We start from the raw sequence: 27,147 nt of genomic DNA, 5'->3' as shown, positions 1-27,147 counted from the left end.
AAAGGAAGGGTGATGGCAGAATGGATGGATGGTTAAATGAAAGAATGGATGGATAGATGGATGGAAGGAAGGAAGGAGGAAGGATGGATAAGTGGATGGATGGATGGGTGCGTGGATAGAAGGAAGGAAGGTTAAGTGGACGGATGATGGATGGATGGATGGATGGATGGATGGATGGATGGATGGATGGATGGATGGATGGGTGGGTGAAGGAAGGAGGAAGGAGGGTTAAATGTATGGAGGGATGGATGGGTGGATGGAAGAAGAGGTGATGGCTGAACGGATGGGTGGATGGTTGAAGGGATAGATGGATGGAAGATGGATAGATAGAAAGAAGGAAGCAAGGAAGGAAGGATGGATGGTGGGTGGATGGACAGACGGACGGACGAATGGACAGATAGGATAATTCCATTTGATAGTTGCTCCCTTTTAAAGGCCCATCACCAGCAGCTTGATAATGGGTGGGTTTCCCTTTCTTCCCCCTTAGCTGCTGAACTCTTTGTCGGTGGATCCTGATGCAGAGTGCAAGTATGGCCTGTACTTCCGGGATGGCAAGCGGAAGGTGGATTACATCCTGGTGTACCACCACAAGCGGCCCTCTGGCAGCAGGACTCTGGCCAGGCGGGTCCAGCACAGCGACACAATCCCGGCAGCTCGCAGCGTCAAGCAGGACCAGCCCCTGCCGGGGAAGGGGGCCCCAGTGGAGGCCGGCGGGCCTGAGCCCCCCATGGACTACCACGAGGATGACAAGAGGTTCCGCAGGGAGGAGTACGAGGGGAACCTCCTGGAGGCCGGCCTGGAATTGGAGCATGATGAGGACGTAACTATCTCTGCTTCCTTTAGCTTGTGGGGTGGGCTGCACCGGGGGCCTGTACACTTACAGCGTGGGGATGTCTCATTGTAGCTTTAACCTGATCTTAGGGGAGGCCGCTGAGCACGCCACTCTTGTTGTGAAGCTTGGGTAGAAAGCTCCCCAGAGGCGCTGGGAGCACAAACCAATCCCCACCCCTTGTCCCCTCCCCCAGGCGACATCTGCTCTGGGGAGGGGCTGACCTTCACAGCAATGACCTTTGGGGTCACGGCATTTCCTGCTGTGGTCACTTCCTTTCCTGGGAAGATTTGCCCATCAGAGGGTGGAAGGCACAGCCCTCCTGGGAGTCTTCTGAGTGACCTTGGCCTTTCTCTGGGCCTCAGTTTCCCCATGTGTGAAATGAAGAAGTTGCACTGGCTGGTCCCTGGGGACCCCTTGTGCTCTGAAGTTTCGAGAGTGTAACACTATTCTAGCCAAGCCGGAGAGTCTTTCTAAGAGACATTTTCTGGGGAGGAGCAAAAGGTAGACCGGCCTTGTGTACTGTGACGTGTAGAGGGAGCGTTGTAGCAGCCCTGGAGTAGCAGGCTTCCCCTGACTTCTTAACCCGTCCGCTGTGTGGTCCCCAGCAGACATCTTAACCTCTCTGTGCAGGATCGTCTTCCTTATATGAACAATGGGGAAGAGCTCCTGGCTGACAGAGCTGCCGCTGTATAGATTAATCAAGAGCCAGGAAAAGTCTCTGAAACACATTAAGAAGGGAAAATATAGTCAGCAAGTGAACTTCAGGAGCCAGGGAGTCGACTGTGAAGGTTTAAAATAAGAGCTGGTATTGCAACCATGGAAACCCTGGTGGCAAAGTGGTTAAGAGCTGTGGCTGCTAACCAAAGGGTCAGCAGTTCAAATCCACCAGGTGCTCCTTGGAAACCCTGTGGGGCAGTTCTACTCTTGCTATAGGGTCGCTATGAGTCAGAATCGACTCGATAGCAACGGGTATTGCAATGACGGGCTCAAGGGTAACGATTGTGAGGATGGCACAGGACCGAGCAGCATTTTGTTCTGTTGTACATAGGGGTCGCTGTGAGTCGGAACCAGCCTGACGGTACCTAATGACAACAACATAGGTTTGCAATTCAGTGGACAGGAAACACCCAGTCCTTAAATAATGAATTCTTCTGGTGGCACAGTGGTTAAGAGCTCGGCTACTAAGCAAAAGGTCGGCATTTTGAATCCACCAGCCGCTCCTTGGAAACTCCGTGGGACAGTTCTGCTCTGTCCTATAGGATCACTATGAGTCGGAGCCGACTCAATGGCAGTAGGTTTGACTTGGTGTTTTGGGGGGCAGTAATAAGAGTGCCTTCAGGGTATTTCGAGCGGCTCTCACCACTGCCTGTTGCCATAGCATCAACTCTGACCCATGGCGACCTCACGTGTGTCAGAGTGGAAAACTGCGCTCCTTAAGGCTTTCATGGCTATGACCTTTCAGAAGCTAATCGCCAGGTCTTCCTTCTGAGGTACCTTTGGGGGGGTACTTGAATCACCAACCTTTCGGGGTTAGTAGCCAAGCGCTTAACTGTTTGTGCCCCGCTAGGGACTCCATTTAGAGCAAAGAGCTAGTAAATTAGGGAACTCGGCTTTATTTCATGACAAGTAGATATTTATTCCCCTGCAATCCATCAAGAATGCTAAATGGAGCTTCCTCCCATCTTGACTTAGCGAGTTGAGGGGTCTCCTTCAACCCAGGTGTCTCCCTGGGTCACCACCCACCTTCCAGGGGTCAGGTTATCTGAGTTCTGCAGCAGGAACGGTTTCCTGTTAGGGTGTCAAAAGCAGGTGAGGGGCCTTAGGAAGTTGGACCTTAATATGGGTTCAAAGCCCCTCCCTCGCTGACGTAGAGGGCAGCAGCGGGAAGTCAGGTCTTTGTGGGTCCTTGGGAGGGCTTTGTTCCACCTTGCCCCCTCTCTCACAGTGGCCGCTCAGAAGAGACAGGGGTGGTTCTTGCTGGCTTTTCACATCATTCTGCTGGCCAGCCCTGCAGCTCTTTGTGGGAACAATGCTGCCACTATGCTGGATCTATTTCAACATGGTGTTTTATATCTGGAGGAACCTTCAGGCCCCTGAGAGGCAGGAAAGACCCTGGGCAGCCCAGGGCAGACGCCCGTCCCTGGGAGCTGAGGCCTGGAGGGCTAGGACCTTGAGCTGTGCCTCCTGTCCGTCTTGTCTGGTCACCCAGGGGCCCTCTCTCTGCCCACGGGATACTTTCCTGACGAGACCTTTACAGCCCGAGGCTTGAGATGAGCCCCGGGCCAAATCCCAGACCTTCTGTATATCCTTGGGAGAGCCACTGACCTGCTTAGCCTCAGTTTCCCCTTATGTAAAATGGAGAAGCTGTGTGATGTGGAGTCAATTCCAACTCACAGTTACCTGTAGGACAGTGTAAAAGTTCCCCATAGGGTTCCCAGGCTGTACTCTTTACACATTGCAGGGTCTTTCTCCCACGAAGGGGCTGGTGGGTTCGAACTGGGGACCTTTCATTTCGCAGCCAAGAGCTTAACCACTGCACCACCAGGGCCCCTTAAAATGAAGGTAGCAGTAGTATTTATAGCAGAGATTACATCACAGAGAGGAATCTTTGCAAAGTGCTTAACTTGGAGTCTGACCCTTGGCAAAATATATTTTTTTTTAATTTTTATTGTGGTGAAAAAATACGTAACAAAGCATAGTGCATCTCAACAATGTCTACCTGTGTCATTTGGTGACGCTGTTTACATTCTTCCATTTCCAACCGTTCTCGCTGTCCTTTTCCAAATCACTCCACCACCATTAACGTAGCCTCAATGACCCCCAAGCAAAAGCTCCCCCTTCCCCGTGCCTCCTGCCCCTGGTAACCACTGACAATCTTTCGTTTCTGTATATTTGCTTATTTCATGTAAGATCATACAACATGTGTTCTTTTGTGTCTGACTTACTTCGCTCATCAGGATGTTTTCGAGATTCATCCACGTTGTGGCGTGCATCAGGGCTTCGTTTCTCCTCGTGGCTGAGTAGTGTTCCGCTGTGTGGATGGCCCACAGTCTGTCTAGCCATTCCCCTGTTGGCGGACACTCAGGTTGCGTCCACCTTTCGGTCATTGTGAGCAGTGCTAGCAGTGAACGTTGGTGTGCAGGTTTCTGTTCGCATTCCTGCCTTCACTTCTTCTGGGTGTGGACCTAGGATTGGGATTGCTGGGTCGTGTGGTAGCTCTGTGTTCAGCTTTTTGAGGTACCCCCACACTGTTTTCTGCAGCGGCTGTGCCATTTTATGCTCCCACCAGCCGTGGATGAGGGTTCTAGAGTCTCCACAACCTGGCTAACACCTATTACTTTCTGGTCAACTCTTGTTGGCTGATATTAAAGGGTAGATTCTTACTGGCTTATGTTAATATCATATATTACGTTCTTATTGAAATGAGAGAAAAGAACCTTTCCAAATCCTATTAAATAATTCATTGCGAATGCATTTCATTTAACTTGGTATTTATATCCTCTAGGGTCGCTATGAGTCGGAATCGACTCGACGGCAGTGGGTTTGGTTTTTTGGGTTTTTTTTATGAGGACTTTGAAAGAAAAACCAAGTGTAAGGACATTGGTGGTGTTAGTTGTTGTTAGGTGCCATTGATTCGGTTCCAACTTGTACCGACCTTATGTATAACAAAACAAAATGTTGCCCAGTCCTGCGCCATCCTCACAATCTTTGCTATGTTAAAAAAAATTTTATTTTATTTTATTTTTTAGAGCCCATTTTTGCAGCCACCATGTCTATACCACCACCTGTCTGTCAGTTTGTCATGCTGTGCTGGCTTGCAAGTACTGTGAGGCTGGAAGCCATGATACCAGTATTTCAAAAAGCATCAGGGTCACCCGTAGTGGACAGGTTTCAGCCGAGCTTCCAGACTAAGACAGACTAGGAAGAAAGGCCTGGCAATCTACTTACGAAAAAAAAAAAAATCGGCCAGTGAAAACTTTATGGATAAGAATTGGTTACTGTTGCAAAAAGGCCTATTTTCCCCAATAGTTGACCCAAAATTCCACTGATAATTTGGCTTCACAGCTAAAAGAGGCTTTTCCACTGTTGATTCTGCCATTTGTAAAATGGGAACGTTACCGTGGTGTAGACTAGATCTTTCAAGCTTTCAAAGTGTTGGTTCAAGTTGAGTGTGCCCCGTCTCCCCTGGAGCCTCTCGAATCATAAACTCTGTTTTATGAGGGTCTCGTGCAAACCCCTGGCTTTCATCTGAGGTGAGCTGGGCCCCTGGAGTTGTTTGAAAGAGCCAGCCCTTGCTCAGCCTGTTGCTTGACCTGCTCCCAGAGAAAGCAGAACAAGAACCTGTTGAAAGGCTGCTTGAGCCCCTGCAGCCCGGAGGTGTGCACTACCTCGGGGCTCTGCCAGTGTGATTAGCAGGGAGCTGCCCTGCTGCCCCATGTTTACCTCAGAGGGAAGGGACGTGCTTGCTGATGAGCCCTCCCTGCTGAGATGACAAGCCTGGGGCGGTTTGCAGTTTGGGAATTAAAATAGCCTCTAAGAGAGCCCAGTTGCACAATCTTGCCCAATTTGAAGTGAAATTTGGGGTTGACGTGCACTTTCCTGGGGAGAAAAATCTGTAGAGTCCATCAGATACTCAAATGCTCCATGACCCCAAAAAAGCTAAGGATCGTTGATCCAAGGCAGCTGGTGCTGTCGACATTTGAGGCCAGATAATTCTTTGTTGAGAGTGGTGGTGGCTCTGTGGTACAATTCTAGCCTTCTGTACTGGAGACCTGGGTTCGATTCCCAGCCAGTGCCCCTTATGCGTAGCCACTACCCATCTGTCAGCGGAGGCTTGCGTGTTGCTGTGGCACTGAACGGGTTTCAGTGGCGCTTCCAGACTAAAATAGACTAGGAAGAAAGGCCTGGAGAACTCCGTCTGAAAATCAGCCGATGAAAGCCCTATGGATCACAGTGGTCCAGTCCACAACCGATCATGGGGATGGTACAGGGCCAGGCAGTGTTTCGTTCTGTTGTGCAGGGGTTGCTGCAAGTCAGGGGTCGACCTGATGGCAGCGAACAACAGCAACAAATTGTTCATGGAGGGGGCTGTCAGATGTTTAGCAGCATCCCTGGCTTCTGTCCACCAATAGTAGAAGCATGATGGCGAGGCGTGGGCTCGCTTACTTTGGACACGTCGTCAGGAAAGACCAATCACTAGAAAAGGACATCGTGTTTGGTAAAGTCAAGGGTCAGCGGAAGTGAGGGACCTTTTGTGAGATGGACTGACGGGACAGCCGAAGTGATGGACTTGAGCGCACCAACAGTCACAAGATGGCACCGGGTCTGGCAATGTTTCGTTCTGGGGTAGATAATGTTGCCGTGAGTTAGGGTTGACTCGACAGCAACTAACAAAGAGACACCTTAAAGAGAGACCTCGGGGTGATCACGAAAGGCTTTGGTGCCTTGGTTCAGCGGGCAGCCCTATAAGTTGATTTCACTCTTGGAGTTCCCATGAGGGTCCCACTTTGGGGACCCCAGGAGAAAAGGCCAGAGAATAGCAGGAAGAGAGGCACGTTGGGGCAGAAGGCCCCAGGCCTCCTCTCCCTCTCTGACAGCTGTGGAGTCAGCTTCCAGGGTCCCAGTAAAGGGACAAGAGGTGTTTCTGGGCAACATGTTTCCTTACAACTGAGGCTCGTTAGCATTTCTGAAGTCCAGCCTCAAAGCCAGTGGACATTATTAATGTCTGTGGGGTCATTGTGGAGAACGCCACACACTAATCCCTGCTGAGTGTGCTGGGGGTAGTCGGGCCCACGGTGCCCTGAGATTGAACTTGACCTTGGCTCTGGCAGGCTCTGTGAAGGCCACTGACACGAGGACCCTGCAAACATGTTTGCTTTTATGCTGTTGTTTGGGGTTCGCCAAGACGCCCCAGCAGGCTGGCCGTAGTTTCTGGACGTTCTTCCCCGGAGCTGCTGGGGTCGCCAGCGGCATCTGGTTCCCATCCCAGATAGGATGGATGTTCCCTTTGGGCTGACTCTGCGGGGGCCACGGGTGCTGTTTTCAGGCCCATCTCAGAGGCACAGAGCAGGGGGACGAAGACGGGCCTTGTGAGCCAAGTGCAGGTCAGAGTCGCCTGGCCCCCTGAGAGCCTCAGTGGAGTCAGACCCACCTGGGTCTCCCGAGAGCCCAAGTGGGATCAGACCTGCCCAGCTCCCTGAGAGCCCTGAATGGGGTCAGACCTGCCTGGCCCACTGAAAGCCCCAGTGGGGTTAGACCTGCCTGGCCCCCAAAGAGCCCCGAGTGGGATCAGACTCGCCTGGCCCCCTGAGAGCCCCGGGTGCAGGTCAGACCCCACTCACCACTTTCTGGCTAAGCAACCTTAGGCAAGCGGCGGCACCTCCCTGGGCCTGAGTTTCCCCGTCTGTCAGGTGGAGGTCATGGAGTGGTGGACGAGCGTTAGGGAGTTAACGTGGCAACTGTCACACATTGGCTGGAAACACCTCCCTCCTCCGCACAGCCCTTGGACGCAGCCGCCCGTGTTTGGGAGCCTGAGGCAGGCTGGCCCTTCTGCCAGACAAGAATCCGGAGTAGTCTGTGGAGGGAAAGGTCTCCCTGCCTTTGGGGACCCGCCAGGTGAGGGGTGCAGGGTTGTCATGATCACAGTGGGGGGTAGGGGTTCGTTTCTTGCAGTTCCCAGCTGAGGCCTGGGAATAGGGGCAGGTTGTCCAAGGGCTGATTTTCTGGAGGCAGCTCAGCCTTCAGCTCTGGGATGGGGTGAGGAGGAGGAGTCTCAGATCTCACGCAAACCAAAAAACCAAACCAGTTGCCATCGAGTCAATTCCGGCTGGTGGTGACCCCGTGTGACAAGTACAACTGCCCCGTAGGGTTTTCAAGGCTGTGATCTTTATGAGAGCAGAACACCAGGCGTTTCATCTGCAGCACCCACTGGGTGGGTTCAAACTGCCAGTCTTCCAGTTAGTAGTCAAGGTCTTAACCATCTGCCCACCCAGGGCTCCTAGTTCTCTTCCACCCCGTTGCTGTCGAGTGGATTTCGACTCATAGGACCGTATAAGACAGAGTACAGCTGCCCCATAGGGTTTCCAAGGAGCCACAGGTGGATTCAAACTGCTGACCTTTTGGTTAGCAGCCGAGCTCTTAACCTCTGTGCCCCCAGGGCTCAGGGATCTCGATCAGGACAAAGAAGAGTCACAAAAGATCTAATGGGAGTCCTCAGTTTGGAAGCATGCTGCTCCCACCCCGTGTGCACATCCTACTTGCCCTGTGAGTGGAGGGGGCAAGAATTATGCCTCTCCTCCCGACTCCCCAACTTCACAGACGGAAAGAAAGGAACTCGGACTCTGAGAAAACTGGCAAGAGCAAGGCCACACACCCAGAAGTGGCAGAAGTGGAATTCAAACCCGAGCCCTAATCCGGACCTTACCCTCTTTATCCTAAAACATGGGGTCCTCTAGTCGCCAGCCCTGCCCCAGTTTAGCAGCCTCTTACACTGTGGCATCTTAGGAAATTCGTCTGGTCCTGAAAATACTGTTTCTTTCCATTCATAATTTCACCATACGGATTTATCTCTTTGGCTGGTAAGAGTGCTATGTCTTCTCGAGTATTCTACTGAGGACCAGATACACTGCTTTCCTTCCTGCCGCCTGATTTCCCTCAGGCCTGCTGTGGCTTTTTATCTGCCTTGGTTTCGTGGAAACACGCTTCTTTTAAAGTGAATTCTGGACATGTCTTTGTTGTTAGCCGCCGTTGACACGGCCCTGGGCTATCTTCATGATGGCTAGCATGTTGGAGTCCACTGTTGGGACCATTGTCTCAGTCCACCTCATGGAGCGTTTCCCTCGTTTTTGCTGACCCTCTACTTTACCAACCACGAGGTCATTTTCTAGTGATGGGCTTTCCTGATGACGTGTCTAAAGTAAGCAAGCCGAAGTCTTGCCATCCTCGCTTCTTAAGGAACGTTCTGGTTGTATCTCTTCTAAGACTGATACGTTGATTCTTCTGGCAGTCCACGGTTTATTCAGTACTCTTTGCCAACGCCACAGTTCAAGTCCATCATTTCTTTGGTCTTTTTTCTTCCTTCCATGTCTTTAAAGCCCCCCAAAGGCCAGGTGTCAGTGAAATCTTGGCCGTTCTGACCCCAGTTCTGACATCCTTGCGTGTCTCTGGGCCCAGGGTGGGCCAGAGTCAGCTTTTTCTGGCTCATCAGGAATCCTGCGAGCCAGTTGTTAGCCCATTGGTAGCTTGAAGTCATCCGTGGTGGGATTATTTACATCACAGGAATTAGCAAATGCTACAGAGCAGCATTTTTTTTTTTTTTTTTACAGAGCAGAGCCTTTTCCTGGAGAACTGGTTTACCAGCCTCCCCTGCTCCATCCCCATGTCTTCCTTTCCTTGGAGAGGCTGAGTATTTTTAAATATGCCTGTTGAGTTTTTTAGTTACGTGACTTTTTTATTTCTAGAAGTTGTGTTTGGTTCTTTTCCAAGTCTGCTGTGTAATTTCTTAATGGTTTCCTGTCCTCTGCAGATCCTTCCTATCTGTTTATTTCTCCCAATGTGGTGGGCTTCGATGATTTAATATCCGGCTAATGCTTCCGGAACCAGGCTCAGTGGGTTGGTTTCTATCTGGGTCCCTTCGGCTGGTTCTCCCCCATGCCCCCTCGGACCTGATGGACCTGGGTCTCTTGTCTGCTGCTGGTCGTTGCCCTTATATACACGAGTTCCCTGAGGCCCGAGGTGAAGGTGCCCCCGTCCAGCGGGGCTGCGTTCTTGCTTAGGGCTGGAGAGCCGGGAACCACCTTGAACCTGAGTCATGGCCTGCGATCTCCAGACGCGCTGTAAAGTGCTTTTATAGAGGCAGTGACCAGGAGGGGCCGGAACTTCCCAGGGGTTTTTATTCTTTCTCTTTTTTTCTAATTATTTATTTTGTTGTTGTTGTTGTTGAGACTATACTCAGGGAACACGCACCAGTTCAACAGTTCCTACGTGTATGGTTCAGTGACGTTGATTACATTCCTTGAGTTGTGCAAACATTCCTGCCCTCCTTTTCTGAGTTGTTCCTCCCCCATTAACAGAAACCCACTGCCCCCTAAGGCTCCTAACTAACCTTTCCAGTGGCTGTTGTCAATTTGCTCCCATATGGACACTTCTTAAAAGAACACCATGCTCAAGGCAGACATTCTTTACTAGTTAAGCTCAACTATTGTTTGGTTTTAAGAAGACTTCAGGGGATATTTTTTTTTATTATTATTGTACTTTTGATGAAGGTTTACAGAGCAGATTTGTTTCTCATTAAACAATACACATATTGTTTTGTGACATTGGTTGCCAACCCCACGACATGTCAACACTCTCCCCTTCTCGACCTGGGGTTTCCCGTTACCAGCTTTCCTGTCCCCTCCTGCCTTCTAGTCCTTGCCCCTGGGCTAGTGTGCCTATTTAGCCTCATTGTGTTTTAGAAGCCTGTCTAATCTTTGGTTGAAGGGTGAACGTCAGGAGTGACTTCAGTACTGAGTTAAGGGTGTCCAGAGGCCATACTTTCAGGGTTTCTTCAGTCTCTGTCAGACCAGTAAGTCTGGTCTTTGTGTGTGTGTGTGTGTGTGTGTGTGTGTGTGTGTGTGTGTGTGTTAGAATTTTGTTCTACATTTTTGTCTAGCTGTCTGGGACCCTCTATTGTGATCCCTGTCTGAGCAGTCAGTGGTCGTAGCCAGGCACCATCTAGTTGTGCTGGACTCAGTCTGGTGGAGGCTGTGGTAGTTGTGGTCCATGAGTCCTTTGGACTAATCTTGCCCTCGTGTCTTTGGTTTTCTTTATTCTCCCTTCCCCCAGGCAGGGTGGGACAAACGTTTAAGATCCCAGACACTAGTCACCAGAATGGGACACAGAACTTTTTCTTTATAAACTACATCATGCCAATTGAGCTAGCTGTCCTCCAAAGCCATGGTCTTCAGGGAATATTTTTGAGTTAAGGTTTAAAGATGATCTCAGGGCAGTAGTTTCAGGGGTTCATCCCTATCTCCCCGGCTCCAGAAAACCTGGATTACATGCGAATTTGTAATTCTGTTCTATATTTGCCCCCTTTTGATCAGAATTCTTTTATAGACTCTTTGATCAAAATGTTCAGTAATGGTAGCCAGGCACCATCCAGCTCTTGTGGTCTCACGGCAGAGGAGGCAGTGGTTCACGGCAGCAGTCAGCCACGCACCCCAGACCATCGTCCTAACCCTAGCTTTCTGTCCTCCTCCGTTGCTCCAGAAGAACAAACTTTGGCACGCTTGATGGCTCCTTGCAAGCTTTGAAGACCCCAGACACTACGCAGTGAACTGGGAGGTGGGACAGAAGCACTAAACACGTTATTAGGCTAATTAACTGGGATATCCCATGAAACCTAAACCTCCAAACCAAGGAGCCAAATTCCATGAGGTATTTGGTTGTACATAATAGCCTACCTTCTTTTCCTCTTTTCCTGCTCTGCTCAGCACCCCGACAGCCTTCCATGCAACCCCCAGGGTCATGGGGGAGCTGTCCCTTTCACTCTGAAAGTGGGGACCCAGTTCAGTGTGGGGAGGGTCTCGTATTAAATCCCCCACCTCGGGCTGTCCTGGAGCTGGGCTGCCTGGCCCGCTGGCTTCAGGCCCCTGATCACAGCCCACGTGGTAATATAGGAAGGTGCCCTGGGGTGGGGGTGGGGGGACATGGCCTTGGTGACCCCAGAGGTCAGGATTTCCCCCAAAGTGTGGCCCAGGCTGCCTGCTTTTTTCTCAGCTTTTCAGCACTCTTTAGGGTGGTTCATCATTTTATCCACCGTTTTTATTGTTTTCAATAACGTTGATCTGAGTACTTGCCCCACCTTCACAGAAGCGGGAATATGAATAAATGTTTTCCTCTTGTTTACTTCTTCCTTTTCTCCTTCCCCAAGCCATCGCTGAGCAGGTCTGGTGGCCAGGCCCAGTGCTGAGGACTCTGGTCAGCCCCTGCGGCACTCCTGGATGGAGTGCTGGTGCCTGGCCCTCCGCCAGGGGCATATGCTTACTAGGACCCCAGCTCCCTGGATACCTGAGTCTGTAAACAAGGTCATGGTGATGTAAAATGCGGCTGCGACCCCAGGAAAGGCCTTTTTTTAATGCACCAGCGTATCGATGGGATTGTGTCTGTGTGATTCAAGCCCAGTTTCCCAGTACAGCACGGCTGTGGTGGGCAGTAAACTGCTCCCGGGGGACTGCCCGGGAAGGGGACGCCTTCTGTGCAATTCAAGCCCAAGGCCCCAGTACAGCACAGCTGTGGTGGGCAATAACTGCTCCCAGGGGATGTCCCAGGCAGGGGTCACCTTCTGCTGCCACACCATGCCAGAGCCTGAGAGCTTCTCCATCCTTGTGGGGTGCCCTGCTTACCCCAGGGGAGCTGTGGGGGAGGGGGGAAGCTTTAGGGCTAGCCCAGGCCATGGTCCACTGTGGGTGGGAGGGGGCCAGGTGGCTCCAGGCCTCCCCAGCGTCCCCAGCCTCAGTGACAGAAGTGGGTGCAGTCCTGCCCACTACCAGGTCAGGGAAGGTCTCGTGAGGGTCTGAATGCAGGGCAGCCCCCGAGGGCGCACAGTAGGTAGGTCCTGCGTGAGGGTCTGAATGCAGGGTGGCCTCTGATGGCGCACGGTAGGTAGGTCCTGAGTGAGGGTCTGAATGCAGGGCAGCCCCCGAGGGCGCATAGTAGGTAGGTCCTGAGTGAGGGTCTGAATACAGGGCGGCCTCCGAGAGCACACAGTAGGTAGGTCCTGAGTGAGGGTCTGAATGCAGGGTGGCCTCTGAGGGCGCATAGTAGGTGGGTCCTGAGTGAGGGTCTGAATGCAGGGTGGCCTCCGAGAACACACAGTAGGTAGGTCCTGAGTCAGCATGGCTTCTCCTCTTCCTTTATGGCCCTTTCAGTAAATGTTATCAAATACCCGCGGTTGCCAGGCACTGTCCTCTGTCCTGGGGACACCTCAGAGAACAAAGCACACAAAGGCAGCCCAGGGTCCAGCTCGAGTCTGCACTGGGAAGTCATGCCAGCCTCAAACGCGGTGCCACATGCCTGGACAGTCTGTTCCCTGAGGTGGCCATCCACGCCACTGGCCCACACCCCAGAGGCCTGTGCCCTGGTGGCTTTGATGACCAAGGACAGGAGGATTAGATCTCAGTGTGACAAGTCCTTGTCAAGGGGCCTTTCAAGGGTTTTCATCTGGCTGATTTTTGGAAGTAGATTGCCAGGCCTTTCTTCCTAGCCTATCTGAGTCTAGAAGCTCCACTGAAACCTGTCCACCATGGGTCACCCTGCCAGTTAGTATTTGAAATATCAGTGGCAGAGCTTCCAGCATCACAACAACATGCAAGCCCCCACAGTATAACAGACAGACAGACAGGTGGTGGCACCCTAAAACCATTGCCGCTGAGTCAATTCCAACTCGTAGCAACCCTATAAGACAGAGCAGAACTGCCCCATAGGGTTTCCAGGGAGTGGCTGGTGGGTTTGAACTGCCGACCTTTTGGTTAACAGCTGAGTGCTTAACCACTGAGCTGCCAGGGCTCCGGTGGTGTCCTAGACTGCTGTAAATCTGGCAGGAGCTTGTTTTGTGGTTCTCTTCTTCCTTCTGGAGGGGCAGTGCTGCACACACAGTTCTGGGGGGGCCAGAGTTCTCTCCAGGTGGGCCCAGAACATGCGGGGTGGGGGGTGGGTCTCATGATCCCTGCTCCAAGGTGAGGATCTCCCCCAGACCTCTCTCCCCCTCTTGTTGGGAACTTTTCGGGGGCCTGGCACTGTCTACTCACAGCACCGCACCACCTGCCCTGATGGCTGCGGCTCTGGGCCCCAGGCTGCCCTGTGACCTCCCAGCACCCCCCACAGGGGCAGAAGGAGATGTAGGTCACTTCTTCAGGCCACGTGATGAGGAGAGAAGGGGACCAGCCCCTGTGCAGTCTTCTCCCACGGGGTGGACACCAGCACCACCAGGCCCCACATTTTAAAGCGTCCTGTGTGTGTTTGTGAGGAGCTGACCCCACAGTCCCTCTCTGAATCCCACCCAGTGTGCCCCTGGGAGAGCCCCCATGCCTCACATCGGCAGATGAGGAAGGGTGCAGGCACCAGCTCTGGCCGCAGCAGAAGCTCTCTCTGGGCATGGAGGGGAATATTTGGGGGACATGGGGTGAGTGTGTACATAAGTAACAGGGGCCTCAGGGAAGTTGGGCTCCACCACACATGTGCTGCTAAGCATTGTCTCTGGAACTCAAGGGTGAATCATAGGGCTGGGAAGGTGCTGCTTCTGGGTCCCCACACCCTTCATGACTCCTGGGGCCGGACAGGGAGCCAAAGGGGTCTGTGCATGTAGACAGAAGGCCTCAGCCACCCGGTGTCACAGGGGCAGATGACCCAGAGCAGAAGCAGCAGCCCCTGGCGTACCGACCCTTGCTGCACCAAGGAGTCCCCCCACCCACCCACCGGGATGCAGGTCTGGCATCGCTCCAAGTTTGCAGATGAGGAACCAGGGCTCAGAGAGGTTAAGTCGCTTGCCAGAGGCCACATAGGGATGGGGGCCTGGCCACCCGGTCCCAGGCCTCAAAGTCCCAAGGCCTCAGTTGCTGCCCACCCACCTGCCCCTCCTGCAGCAGAAGAACCTGGCTCCTGTCCCCTGAGCCCCAGCTGCCCCTTCTGGCCTGTGCTGAGATGCAGTGGTCATAGAGGGGGCCCAAGGCCATGTCTGTGTCCTCTAGCTCCAGATTGCACATCAGTGGTCTGGTCGGCCCACAGCTGGAGCTAGGAATGCCCCAGGTCCTGATGGGCTTAATTCCCATAAAGCCCTTAGCGCCTCGCCAGCCGGGGCTCAGTAACCTTGGCTGTTCATTACTGTCACTCGGACACGCTGCACCAGAGACAGGTGACTCATCCTTAGTGGACGAGCTGGACTTGAACTCAGGCCTGCCCTCGAGCCCCTGCACCAGGCTGCTCATCAATATTAGGATAAAGGCTAAGGGACCAGGCTAAGGGCAGGCGGCGGTCTGGCCCTGAGCCTGCAGAAGGGAAAATGCCCAAATGGGGAGTGGCTTCAGGGGCCACCTCCTTGTCCCTTCTCGGAGACCTGGGAGGCTGTGAGTACACCAGGTTGGGCTGAGGAACCTGGGTTTGGGGGTGTGGAGAGGTACCTTGTGATACCTGGGCTGCTGTGGGGGACCTTGGCTACACCTCCCTGAAAGTTCCTCTGGGGTATCTCCTCCAGACCCTCCTCACTCTAAAGTGTTCCTGTGTGACCTGGGGCTACTCACTTAACCCCTCTAAGCTTCAGTCCGTCTTCCACAGGGCGGGAACTCTGACACCCGCCACAAAGCCTTGTGACATGAGGTGAGGTGATAACATGTTATTGGTTGCCGTCAAGTCAGCTCGGACTCCTGGAGACCTTAAGAACAACAAAATGAAAGGATTCTGTGCCGTCTCCGTGATCGCTGGTACGTCTGAGTCCCTCGTTGCAGCAACCGTGTCAATCCATCTCATGGAGGTTTCCCTCGTTTTCGCTGACCCTCTCCTTTATCAAACATATTCTTTTCTAGCGATTGGTCTTTGCTGATGACGTGTCCAAAATAAGCGAGTCGGGGACTTGCCATCTTCACTTCTAAGGGGCATTCTGGTTGTATTTCTTCTAAGGCAGATTTATTCGTTTTTCTGGCAGTCCATGGTATATTCAGTGTTCTTCACCAACATCTCAATTCAGAGGTGTCAATTCTTTGGTCTTCCTTGTTCATTGTCCTGCTTTCACATGCATGTGTTGTGATTGGAAAGACCTTGGCTTGGGTCAGGCACACCTTAGCCCTCCAAGTGACATCTTTGCTTTCGAACACTTCAAAGAAGCCTCCCAGTAAGTGGTAATGGCATCTGGGGGTAAAATATTTTCAACAACAAGTGTCCACCCCCCTGACTGACAACTGCTCTTCTCTTTCTAGACCAAAATTCATGGGGTTGGGTTTGTCAAAATCCACGCACCCTGGAACGTCCTGTGTAGAGAAGCTGAATTCTTGAAACTCAAGATGCCTACCAAGAAGGTTGGTGGGGATTTTTCTAGCGTAAATAGATCACCACGTCTGAATGTTATTACCAAGAAGCCCTGACTTGTCACGGCTTCAGAACACACAGATCTCTGGGTCTTGATATAGAGAATACAAGCCAGCCCCGGGGTGATATTTAGAGACCCCAGACCCTACCCCGCCGGGATAAGAAGTAAGCAGAAGAGCCTGCCTCTTGGCGCCAAAATTTATTATAAATACAAATACAATTAAACTCCTGACTCTGGTTTTATACACTCGTGGTGTCTCAGCTCATCTATCAGATTTATTTTAATTACATTTTCTGGATTGCTGGGATTTTTCTTTCTTTTTTCCCCTCTCTGAGGATTTTAATAGACTTTATTTTTTAGAGCAGTTGGAGGTTTATGGAAAGGTTGTACAGAAAGTACAGAGAGTTCCTGTATGTCCCCTCTGCCCCTGCACACGGTCCTCCTGTTATTCACGTCTTGCATTCCTGTGATACATTTGTGACAATGGCTAACCCCGTGTTGATACCTTGTTGTAACCTAAGGGCCACCGTTCAGGTGAGCTATCCCGCCTTGTTGTACGGTCCTATGGGCTTAACAAATGCGTGACATCAAAGGTCCACCATTCGGATGTCGCACAGAATAGCTTCACTGCCCTGAAAACGCCCTGCGCTTAGGAGTTTACCTTTTAATCTCCGAAAACGTTACGGAGAGAGAGCGATTATATACAGAGTGTTCCCTGAGCCTTTTTTCGAGGCTGAGGCTGCACTTCCTTCTGTATGTGGAGAGGGCAGCAGGCGGGATGGAGCCACTCCATCTAAGTCAGCCCGCCACTGCTCACATCCACCGAGGTCGTTTGGATTACATCTTTTTGAACAAAAGTGAAGTTTGGGGGAGAGTGTTCTGGAATTTTCCATAATTGCTCCTTTGGCTCAGCTCTCCTGAGCCTCTGAGCCATCAGGGTTTGTCAGGGATCCTGGGCATGGAGGGTGAGTCTGGGCTGCCCCAGCTTTGCCCCCAGGTTGGGCACCCTGGGGGGAGGGGCAGTTGTGGGAAGGGACTGAGGACAGACCTGAGGGTCAGCGCAGTGCTGTGGCCCCCACCCCTCCCCGTCTCCTCTGCAGATGTACCACATCAACGAGACCCGCGGCCTCCTGAAAAAGATCAACTCGGTGCTGCAGAAAATCACGGACCCTATCCAGCCCCGGGTGGCCGAGCACAGGCCCCAGGCCACCAAGAGATTGTCCTACCCCTTCTCCCGGGAGAAGCAGCACCTGTAAGTGGGGCCCTCGGACCCCTCGTCCATAATGTAAGAAGTGAGGGCTGCCGGACAAAGTCCTCTAAGTTCAAAGGGGAGCCCCATCCCCCGGAGAAGAGGGGGTGTCAGCCCCTGGAGCCTACTCCTGTGATCACTTTGTGGTTGCTGAGCCCAGGAGAGGCCTGGAAATTATTGCCGAGATCACTAGTCCCTGAGGCTCTATGGGGGCAAGGCTTGTTCTTCTGCTCAGGACAAACTGGCTCACGGAGACCCCTGTGTGTCACAGGGGAACTGCATGGAGACCCCACGTGTGTCACAGGGGAACTGCATGGAGACCCCGCGTGTGTCACAGGGGAACTGCATGGAGACCCCGCGTGTGTCACAGGGGAACTGCATGGAGACCCCGCGTGTGTCACAGGGGAACTGCATGGAGACCCCGCGTGTGTCACAGGGGAACTGCATGGAGACCCCACGTGTGTCACAGGGGAACTGCATGGAGACCCCGCGTGTGTCACAGGGGCACTGCATGGAGACCCCACGTGTGTCACAGGGGAACTGCGCTCTGTAGGGTCTTCAATGGCTGGGTTTTCGGAAGTAGATTGCCAGACCTTTCTGCCGAGGCACCTCTGGGTGGACTTGAATCTCGCAACCTTTTGATTAGCAGCCAAGAGCATTACCTGTTTGTGCCACCCAGGGCGTCCTAGGGAAAATAGTAAGGGCGTGTTGTGGGTCTTGCTTTGAAGCCGGGTATCCCCAAATTAGTGGCCTGCCTGTCCCCTCCCCATCTGCCTGGCCCCGTCCCTCTCTGCTTTGTGGTGGGAGCTTCTGGTTGGCCTCTCTTCCTGCTGCACTGCCAGTCTGGCAGCCTGAAGCAGAGTGGGGAGGAAGAAGCTGAAAAGCACCCCCAGGGAAGGCCTGAGGGCCCAGGGACGGCAGCCAGCAGGGGTTGCCTGGCAGTGCCTCGCCCATTCTGGAACCTTCCACCTCCCTGCTCCCGAGGGGCAGTGGGGCGTAGCCACCTGGGTCAGCAGCAGCTGTGAGGCCTCCCTGGGGATCTCTGGGCAGAGGCAGAGGGGAGAGCAGGGCTCTGGGAACCCAGGAGAGCAGTCGATGGTGGCTATGGGGGGCAGGCAGGGGGCTCCAGCACCACTGGCCTTGCGTGGTGGGGGAGGGGGCAAGGAGAATCAGGGACTCCAGGTAGAGTTGGGGTCTCTGCGGGGGAAATGTCTTTGTTGTTAGGGAGAAGCTTTGCTCCATTGTATTACCTGATCCTAGGGGGACTGGACATACCACCCAGAGAGAAGGAAGCTGCCCCGCACCCCGCTCCTCCCAGCAGCTCTAAACTGGGGGTTCTGGGACATTACAGGGAGACACCTTCTTGCCAGGAGAGAAAAGCTGGGTGTCCCTGTGACCAGCCTCCCTGGCACTGTCCTGGCTGGCTCCATCGGCCCCATCCACCTCACCAGGTTCCCCTCCCCTCCTCAGGGATAGAGGCCAACAGACCTGGGGCCACCACCCCCTGTCTCTACCCTGAGCACCTTGGGGAGTGCGTCACCCACCTCAAGGGCATCCCTCACCCCTAGGAAGCCTAGGAACCTCTGTGCAGTCCAGCCATCATTTGGAAATCACAGGGAGATTGTTTTACAAGCTAGAACTGTCCAGTGGTGGAATGACACTGTCCCCATCCCCAGCAGAAACTTGAAACACACCAAGGAGTGTGTTATCAAAGGGAACAGGGACTTCCAGGGAGGCAGGTCTGGCGGAACCTGCCCTGGGGTCACTTCCCCCCTGCATGGTCTCAGAGCCTCGAGGTGGGCAGGGGGTGATGGGACAGGCTGTTCCCAATGCTCAGGGTCCCCCTGGTATGTGGCCAGAGTGAAGCCAGGTCCACAGGCCCCGCTAAAGGGGGCAGTGTGATTTCCCAGGACGTTGGAAGCTGGGGGAACCAACTCCAGTGAGCTGTGTCTCATTGTCTCCTTGTCTTCTTGATATTTCCACAGATTTGACCTGTCTGACAGGGATTCCTTTTTCGACAGCAAAACCCGGAGCACAATAGTAAGTGTCGCCAGGCAGAATTACTCGCCAGCAAGGTGGCCCTGGGGACGCCGATGATAATTTCATTTCAGTGAAACTCCTTGGGGCAAAAGATGGCTCTAATTGCCTGTGACAGAAATAATTCGGATAATAAAACCAGGAGGGCTGGTGGGGCCCAGGGGATGGCCGAGGCCTGGGGCTGGCTCGTCAGAGGGAAGGACGTGGGGAGAGACAGGAAAGAAGAGTTGGAGAGGGGCTCAAAGCCCCTGAAGTTATTGAAATGATGTCCCTGCGCCTCTGCGATTCCCAGAGCAGCTCCAGGGTCTCCTTGCTGCTCGCGTTTTTTTTTCCTCTCTCTCTTTATGGTGGTAAAAACATACATCGTGAAACATTTGCCAATTCACCCGTTTTTACATGTACAATTCAGTGACGTTGGTTAAGTTTGCGTTATGCGACCATCGCCATTATCCTTGTCCAGATTTTTCCATCACCCTGAACAAGCTCAGCGCCTCGTAAGCAATGACTCCCCCCTGCCCCGCGTCCATGTCTGGGACCCACTAAGAAGCTTTGGTCTCTGTACATTTGCCTGTTTGAAATTAGTGGGACCACACGGCGTTGGTCCTTCTGTGTCTGGCTTCTTTCACTCAGCATCACGTTGTCGAGATCCATCCCCGATGTAACATCACCAGGGCTCAATTCTCTCTTGCTGTTCCCTGTTATTGGGGTTTGGGCTTGTAAACTGCCAGGCCCCAGCAGCCTGACGTTCCTGAGCAGGCAGGCGTGAGCGAGAGTGATGGAGCGTGTGGGTTTGCAGGTCGGGATCTAGTTTCAGGGCTTTGCCAGACAAACAAACTGAGGTTGGAAATCTAACCATGCTACCCTTCTCTGCTCAAGGTCCCAGCTCTGTGTTTATCCATCAGCTGCCAGCTTGTCTGACAGCCAGCCTGGGCTGTGTGTGGCTCAGAACCCAAGTTTTATCCAAATAAGCAAGCCACTGAGCAGCCAAGCCATTACTGTTCTCCCCTTCTGCATTTCGGCCAGGCTGGGCAGGGCTGGGGGCTGGGGGGAGACAGCCTGGTCAACCTGTGCAGATAATTGTCCCTCCGCTGCCACTGTCACAGGTGGCCAGGGCAGATAACAGTGTGGGTCACACGAGGTGGGGGAGACTCAGCCACGCTGGGGACAGGCAGGCCCCGTCTTGTGCTGGCTCCACCCCTCCCAGCTTTGTGGCCATGGGAGAGTCACTGAGCCTTTGTCAAAACTGGGGTGGTCCTTGCTCCCCCAGCAAAGGACAACTGTGCCTCCCCCAAGATGGTGGTATGGATGGAGCACCGTGCACCCAGTTGCTGTTGTGATTTTTGTCATTAACAGCATTTCTAATTCATCTCATTTTAGTAAATAATAAACTAAACCCATTGCCATCGAGTCAATTCCAGTGTTACAGGGTAGAGCTGAGCTCCATAGGGTTTTCTTAGCCTGGGTTGCGCAAGTAGTGTGTGACCGGCTGCTAAGCTAAAGGCTGGCGGAGTGAACCCACCCAGTAGCTTTGCAGGAGAGAGATCTGGCACAGGGGATATGAGGCAGTTATTAGGTGGCGCAGTGGTTAAGCATTTGGCTGCTAACCAAAAGATCGGCAGTTCAAACACACCAGCCACTCTGAGGGAGAAAGATGTGGCAGTCAGCTTCCCTAAAGATTTACAGCCTTGGAGACCCTAGGGGGCGGTTCTACGGTGTCCTGTAGGGTTGCTCTGAGTCAGGCTCCACTCGATGGCAATGAATTTGTTTGTTTGTTTGTTTTTAATTAGTACCGAGTGCCAGCTCAGGGCTTAGGGGGAAGCCCAGCACATAGTCCCTGCTTCAGAGGGCAGCTTTTATCATTCATCATTTGAAAGTAAAAGACCTGATTCTTCAAGTTATACCTAAAAACCCAGCTGCCTGATAATTGGTGATGGTTGCACAATATGATTAATGTAATTGATACCACAAAATTGTACGTGTGAAAAACGTCGAATTGGCAAATGTTGCCTTATATATACATTTTCACAATAAAAGAATTAAAAAAAAAAAACACAGTTGCCAATGAGTCGACTCCAAGTCATGGCGACCTCGTGTGTGTCAGAATACAACTGTGCTCCACAGGGTTTTCGATGGCTGATTTTTCAGAAGTAGATTGCCAGGCCTTTCTTCCGAGGTCCCTCTGGGTGGTATCAAACTTTCAGCCTTTGAGTTAGCAGCCAATCACATTATCCGCTTGCACCACCCAGGGACTCCTCCAGAACCCATCCCTAAAATCGTCAAACCTTTGGCATTCTCAAAAATTCTTTGTCCAGCCAACCGTTCCTTAGGACAGGAAAGTCTGCCTTTCCTGGGGAACTGGTCAAGGTTGCCATGACCCACATTTAGCCACACTCCTGTTTGATATTCATGTAACAGATTCAGTTTGCTGGGGGTGCCAGAAGGAATGTCCGCCCCTCTCTTTTTTGCCTCCCTGCAATAGGTGTATGAGATCTTGAAGAGAACGACGTGTACCAAAGCCAAGTACAGCATGGGTAAGGACGTCTCTGGAGCCTGAGCTCAGCCTTCGCTTCCCACCCCTAATCTTGCCTCACCATCGTCTCCACGGGAGGTGGGCCGCCGGCTGGGAGATTTTAAAGTGGTTTTGATTTAAGCTTGTGTAATAGTTTCAGACAGCAGAGCTGGGTAGCTGGAAGGAGAGAAATTCCAGGACCCCGGGGCAGTTTTATGGCCCGGCCAGCTGGCCCGTCACCATGAAGCCCAACGGTGTCACTCTTGTTGGCCTGATGAATTTGTGAGGGTGAGAGGCGCCTCTCCCCGGGGTAGTCAGTGTGGCTGGAAACAGACCAGCATGAGGGTAACCGAGGAGCCTTAACCCTCTCATGACCCCCACAGACCAGCAGAAGTTAGGGTTCCAGCTGGGGGTGCTAGCCCATGCTGTACTTTGGGGTGAATTAGAAGTACCCCCAAGTTGGATACAACCAGACATGCATCTGGCTTAGAGAGAGCAAGACGCCCCACCCTTGGAGTCATGCAGCCCCCACCTGCCCCCTGACTAGGCACCGCTATGTATGGATGGCCTGATTCCAGAACCTTCCACAAAGCCATCTGGTCTGGGCTCCTCAGGTACAAGTTTGCAGGACATCTTAAGCCCCAGATACAAGACCTTCCCGTTTATAGCTTGTAGATGGAAACCATTCCACCCTATGTGGGCCCCCACCCCCACCACTGCAGACTGACTTGGCTGAAGTCCAAACACATAAGAGCAAAGGAGTGCCAAGTTCAAGCCATTGTTTTTTCTTCTTCTTGAGCCATTTTATGCCCTGCTGAAGACTGTGCTAACAGGGGCCATCTAGCATGCTCTAGAAGCCTGTGGCTCAAGGGGGCACAACCAGGTCAGGTAAGACCAGAGGCTGTATATAGGTAAGAGAGCCCCGGGCCCGGCTGATCTGGAGGTAAGTGAAGAACAGGAGAAAGTGCTGGGCAGTTTAATACCTGGGGCCAGGCCAGGATGCAGGGATCCACCTGCATGGGTCAGGTGGGCTGCTTGGCCCCTGGCCATATGGCTGACAGGCCCAGGGACACCTTTCTAGGCCTGAAATCTCTACGTTTGTGTCCCACGGGGGTAGAGGGTTCCATCCAGGGGTCAAGTGGAGCCAAGGGAAACTGTCCCCAGCAGCCTGGCCCACCTCAAACATAGACTTCCAATCGCCAAGTCCTGTTTCAAATGGCTGCAGTCAGGCCAGGCAGGAAGGTAGGTAGTGTGGGGCTGAGGCTTTTGAAAGTGCTTCTTTGGATCCTTGCTGTCAGGGAAAACATCGGAGAGGTTCTGAGGATAGGGGACACAGGGGCTCCAGGCCCACCTCACGTCTCCCTATCTAGGAGAATGTGGTAGATATCTTTCCTTCCTGGGCCTCAGTTTCTCCACCAGGCCCTGTGGGATCCCTTCCAGGGAAAACCATGTGGTTGCTGTGAAGATCTGCCAGGAGTCCAGGGCCCTGGGGGCTGCTGGCCAGGCTGGCCATCCCCATGTTGTCCCTGGGGATGGCACATCAGCGTGTCCCGCATGCTTTCTGGCAGAGCCGACTGCCCTCCTCCGCTCTGGTTCCCAGAGCCTGGTGATGGAGCAGATAGATCAGGGGGTCCTTCTCTGCACCCCCACTTCACATGGGACCTTGTCTGAAAGCCCTGCCAGCCCACACGTTCGTTCATTCAACTTGTAACAAGTTGATGGATTCCTGTCCCCCGCCAGGCTCTGTCCCAGGTGCTGGGCGCTCTGCCCTCAGGGGGTTGATACCTAGAAGGGAGACCACAGTAAATCGAGGGATAAACAGAACCTAACCTTGCAGGATGAGGTGGGTGGGGAGGCCAAGGGGATTTGGAAACAGTGGTCAGGGAACGCCTTTGTGATGGGGGGGCATTTGAGCTCAGACCTGAGGAAGGCGGGGAATGAACCTCCCAACCAGAGGGAGCGGCCTGTGCAAAGGCCCTGAGGCAGCACCATGTTGGGAGGGTTCTAAGAACAGAAAGGAGGCCAGCACAGCAGGAGTGGAGGCAGGAGGAGGAGATGGCAGAAGACGGGACAGAGAGGTGGTGGGGCAGAAGGACCATGCCCACCACGAGGGCTTCATAGCCTCAGGAGCAACCTCTGCTTCTACTCTGAGTGACCTGGGAGGCAGAGGAGGGACATGGTATGACTTGAATTTTAAGGAGCCGTGCAGCTGCTCGGTGGAGACTGGTGCCCCCCTCGACCACACGTCCACTCTTTATTACAGATGAACCGTCCACTCTCGCGTGTGGCTTCCGCTGTGCGCGCCCGCCTCCTCCCTGGTTAGACTCCCAAGCATCCCTCAGGTTCCGGGCCATTCCAGACCGCTGACTGAGGAGACGGTCTGTGTTTAAGTTTATTTCAGGAAGTCACTTTTCCATCAGTTTCAATGGAAAATAGGCGAGGGCGGAGCAGCCAAGCCGCTGTGAGAATCTTGGGCCAGGCAGAGGGCTGAGTGAAAATCCCCCAGCAGCCTGGCCCCCAAGGACATGTGTGGAGCAAGATCAGATTCCCGTGAACCCCCTCCCCGTCACCCACCTGGCTCTGCCTTCTCCCCTCCTGGTACCAGCTCCTGGGGCTGGGCCAGCCTCCAGGTCTCTTAGGAGGTGCAGGTGTGACTGATTTGAAATGCATCACCCCCAGGATGGCCAGGAGCCCCTGGGTGCCCCCCACCACCAGGGCCCTCTTCCCCAAATACAGCTTTGATCCTTCTGGGCCCTTGCATGTCACTAATGGCCGATGTATAAACAGGGCAAGGAGAGGGAAGAAAGAAGGACTCTGCCCTTTTAAATAAAAGGCGAAAATGTGGTAAATACGGTAAGTGCCCCCGCGCCCCGCCTGGGGCCTGCGGGGGCCCCTCTCTGTCTTTTCCAATCAACCTAAAACCTAATGCCGAATTGTATGTGTGTTTTCCAACACCATCAATTTTCCTACCCGTCTTCCTCGTGATTCAGCTTTTCTAACCCCTTAAATCTACACCTTCCACCTGCAGGCCTGTCTTCGGGCAGGCGGGGCCATTGGCGGACGAGAGGTTTGGGGGTGATGGAGTCAAGTCACGGGCTTCTTGCGCCTCCTTCCTCAAGACCGCGCTTCCTCTGGGGGTGTCCTTGGTGTCTTCCTAATTCTGCCAATCAAGCATGTTAATCAGCTGTTAATCCATAACCCAGTGTCTCATCCCCTTGGGGAGGAGACCCCAGAAAGGTGGCTGGCCTTAGGAGTCAGGATGATTCCACGCTGAGAAAACTCTTGGTGGTTGAGCCTTCCGGGCCCACGCCGGCGTCACGTGGGACGGGGGGACGTGTCTAGTCAGTAATGCTCTCTCCATCTCTGTTTTGAAGGCATCACGAGCCTGCTGGCCAACGGAGTTTACTCAGCTGCGTACCCACTGCACGACGTAAGTGCCCTTGACACGCAGTCTACCCCTGTGTCATTTGACTCCCCAAGTCCCAGTGGGCCATACCCCCAGGAGCTCCAATTATCCCGTGGTCGTGGCTCCCTGCTTGGCTGTGCCCTAAATGTCAGCCGGCACAGGCCCTCTCTGCACTCTGTGCAGGGTCAAGGAGTCGGACACACGGCCATCTTTTCCTACAGAACCGTCCCTCTGAGACGGAGGCAGAGGTGGCCCAAACTCCGCCCCAACTTTATCTGAGCCCCATGGCTGATCCCTGAAATGTCGCCCCTGGCTCAGGTCCCCGCCCCGCCCCACCCCACCCTGCCCCAGGTTCTGGCGGAATGGCCAGGGCTGTGGATGGCTTTATTCCTGGCGCACAAGTGGCTGGCTTCCTGAGCCGCATCTCCAAATCCCACTGGTCTCCCCCTGACAAATATAGCCCATGTTGTGGCCGCGGGCGTGCTGGCCGTGGGGTGAAGAAAGAGATGACTCTCCTCTTGCTGTCTCCATGGAAATGGGGCTGAAGTTCAGCAGGGCGTTGGGAATGGGCTGTGGGGCCTGAGCACTGTGGGAACCCAGTGCAGCAGACTTTACAGTGAAGATGGGGAGCCAAGAGTGGCAATAGAGAGAAAATGGGCCTCTCACTGCAGCCTCGAGTGCAGCTAGCCCCTCGCGCTCTCGGAGCGTCAGTGTTCCCATCTGTGAATTGGGAATGATTACCAGACCCGAAATGGGAATACAGATATGGAAGAACTTTGAGTACAAGACACTGGGTGGTGGAATAGCGGCAGGCTGTCTTCCACGTGGGAGACCCAGGTTCGATTCCCAGGCAGTGCCTCTAATGTGCGGCCGCCACCCATCAGCAAAGGCTTGTGTGTTGCTGTGTTGCTGAACGGGCTTCAGCAGGGCTTCAAGGCTAAGACTAGGAGGAAAGGCCTGGCTATTTACTTCTGAAAATCAGCCAGTGAAAACCCTATGCCCCTGAAACTATTGTCCTGAGATCGTCTTTAAACCTTAAACAACAACTAACCCCTGAAGTCTTCTTAAAACCAAGCAATAATTTAGCTTCACCAGCGAAGAATGTCTCCCTTGAGCGCTGTGCTCTTTTAAGAACTATTCCTGTGGGATCAGATTGACAACAGCAACTGGAAAGGTTAGATAGGAGCCTTCGGGGGCAGCGGGTTTATGTTAAAGAGGGAGGAACAACTCAGAAAAGGAGGGTGAAGATGGCTGCACAACACAGTTCCGTGTTGCTGAATTGTACACATAGAAACTGTTGTGTTGGTGTGTGTCTTGCTGCGTATATCCTCAACAACAGCAACCAAAAATAAATTTGAAAGAAAACCTTATGGATCACAACAGTCCAACCTGTAACCGATCATGGGGATAGAACAGGACTGGGCAGCGTTTCATTCCGTGGTGCGTGTGGTCGCCATGAGTAGGGGCCCGGCCGGACGGCAGCAGACAGCTGTTGTTTTAAATGTTTCATCCTCCACCCCCCGCACCACCGAGTTGGCCTGTGTCATCGCGCGCTGCCTTGAGCGCATGGCTCCTGGCGTCCCCACCTCCCGTCCTTCGTCCACCCATTTGTTCATTCGATCAGCAAGAACATCTGCCAGGCACACTGCTGGGTGCCGTGGCCAGCCAGACCACAACCTGATGGACCGGTGCGTGAAGTAAGAGCCGTGTGCTCTGCGCGGGACTCCAAGGACCACTCCCATAATTAGCGACTCAACCTCAAGAAAGGGCCTTGGTGTTTGTGTGGGCTGCTCCACGGCTTTTTGGTTTCCTCCCTGGTTGGCATCTACCCCCCTTGAGGTCACCAGCTAACCGACCTCTGGAGGTGTTATTGGAATCCTGTAACTGTCTTGGCCCTGGGAAGAAGCACCAGAAATCACCTGAAGGAGTCGGGCAGGTGACGGTCACCTGAAGACCTAGGAGGAGGCTGCGTCTTCGTTAAAAAAAACGCAGGCACTGGGTTGAGGTGCTTGGCGCATGCTGAAGCTCCCCCTAGGCTGGGGGGTCGTGGAAG

The 27,147-nt window shown here is 53.3% G+C and overlaps 1 protein-coding gene across 4 annotated transcripts in view; it reads left to right on the top strand.

Annotated features, from left to right (window-relative positions):
- ANO1 (anoctamin 1) overlaps positions 1-27,147 on the top strand; it is a 110,828-nt gene that overhangs the window by 6,803 nt on the left and 76,878 nt on the right. For 2 of the 4 annotated variants that reach the window (XM_023541837.2, XM_064287621.1), the window contains exons 2-8: positions 488-820; positions 15,784-15,882; positions 16,994-17,145; positions 19,128-19,182; positions 21,659-21,710; positions 24,476-24,541; positions 25,063-25,118. In XM_023541837.2, coding sequence (XP_023397605.1) covers positions 488-820; positions 15,784-15,882; positions 16,994-17,145; positions 19,128-19,182; positions 21,659-21,710; positions 24,476-24,541; positions 25,063-25,118 — 813 coding nt within the window. The remainder of the gene's footprint in view (positions 1-487; positions 821-15,783; positions 15,883-16,993; positions 17,146-19,127; positions 19,183-21,658; positions 21,711-24,475; positions 24,542-25,062; positions 25,119-27,147) is intronic. The other 2 variants (XM_023541838.2, XM_023541840.2) reach the window with 1 other exon arrangement.

Source organism: Loxodonta africana, chromosome 7 (genome assembly GCF_030014295.1).
Source record: "Loxodonta africana isolate mLoxAfr1 chromosome 7, mLoxAfr1.hap2, whole genome shotgun sequence".
Lineage (NCBI taxonomy): Eukaryota > Metazoa > Chordata > Mammalia > Proboscidea > Elephantidae > Loxodonta > Loxodonta africana.
Note: the sequence above shows the minus strand (reverse complement) of the source record. Positions and strands in the feature narration are given on the sequence as shown.